Below are 1,061 nucleotides of genomic sequence, written 5' to 3' on the forward strand. Positions count from 1 at the left end.
TTTTAAACAAACATGAAGTCTTGAAAACTCTTGGACTGTATTGGAATTCAGAAACGGATTATTTACAGTATGAAGTGCAAATAAAGGAAGAACTATCAGCTACAAAAAGACAAGTGCTGTCTTCAAGCTCAAAAATATTTGACCCTCTGGGGCTTATCGAGCCAGTGTTAGTAGTAGCGAAGCAACTGATGCAACAATTGTGGAAGGAGAAGCTAAGTTGGGATGAAGAATTGCCACCCCATTTACAAGATAGTTGGTCAAAATATTGCAGATCTATAAATTCGACTCAAGCTTTGTTAGTATCACGCAATTGTAATCCAGGCAATCCGTCACTATTGGTGGATCTGCACGTTTTCTGTGATGCGTCGGAGAGAGCTTATGGAGCATGTATTTATGCGTGTAGTCTAAATCAAGATGGGCGCGCTACTGCACATTTGATGTGCTCCAAATCACGGATAGCTCCATTAAAACCACTCACATTGCCACGTTTAGAGTTAAATGCTGCACATTTGGCAGCCAAGCTGTTTAGCAGTGTAAATCATGTATTGTCTAACAAAATTAACAATGTAAGTTTTTGGACTGACTCTACAATTACGTTAAGTTGGATTAAAACATCTCCTCACAAATTGAAAACATATGTGGCTAACCGAGTCGCTGAGATTCAGAGACACACTTCGAGTAAAGATTGGGATCATGTACCCTCAAGTGACAATCCCGCGGATTTGTTATCTAGAGGCACGACTACTGAAGATTTAAAGGATAATTATCTATGGTGGCATGGACCTAGGTGGTTAGTGCAGCCTTCTGAAAGGCCGATACAAGAAGTTTTTAGTTTAGAAGACATGCCGGAAGCTAAACGGGAAACTAAACGGGAGATTACATTAGCAGCTATCCCGGATATGCACGATATTTTGTATAAATTTTCATCTATCATTAAGCTAAAAAGAGTCATAGCGTACTGTATGCGATTTACAAATAATCTAAGAGGTATTAAAAGGAAAGGATCTTTATCGATTGAAGAATTGGAGCAAGCTAACATTATCATAATCAGACTAGTGCAA

General features: G+C 38.8%; 1 protein-coding gene across 1 annotated transcript; it reads left to right on the forward strand.

Annotated features, from left to right (window-relative positions):
• Window positions 1-68: 68 nt before the first annotated feature.
• Window positions 69-987, forward strand: LOC108772908 (uncharacterized; the record flags this gene model as incomplete). Its single annotated transcript, XM_018538600.1, has 1 exon — window positions 69-987. A coding segment is annotated over one exon (919 nt), but the record flags the coding sequence as incomplete, so codon positions are not given.
• Between the last annotated feature and the right edge of the window lie 74 nt (window positions 988-1,061).

Source organism: Cyphomyrmex costatus, unplaced genomic scaffold (genome assembly GCF_001594065.2).
Source record: "Cyphomyrmex costatus isolate MS0001 unplaced genomic scaffold, Ccosl1.0 C2270079, whole genome shotgun sequence".
Classification (NCBI taxonomy): Eukaryota; Metazoa; Arthropoda; class Insecta; order Hymenoptera; family Formicidae; genus Cyphomyrmex; species Cyphomyrmex costatus.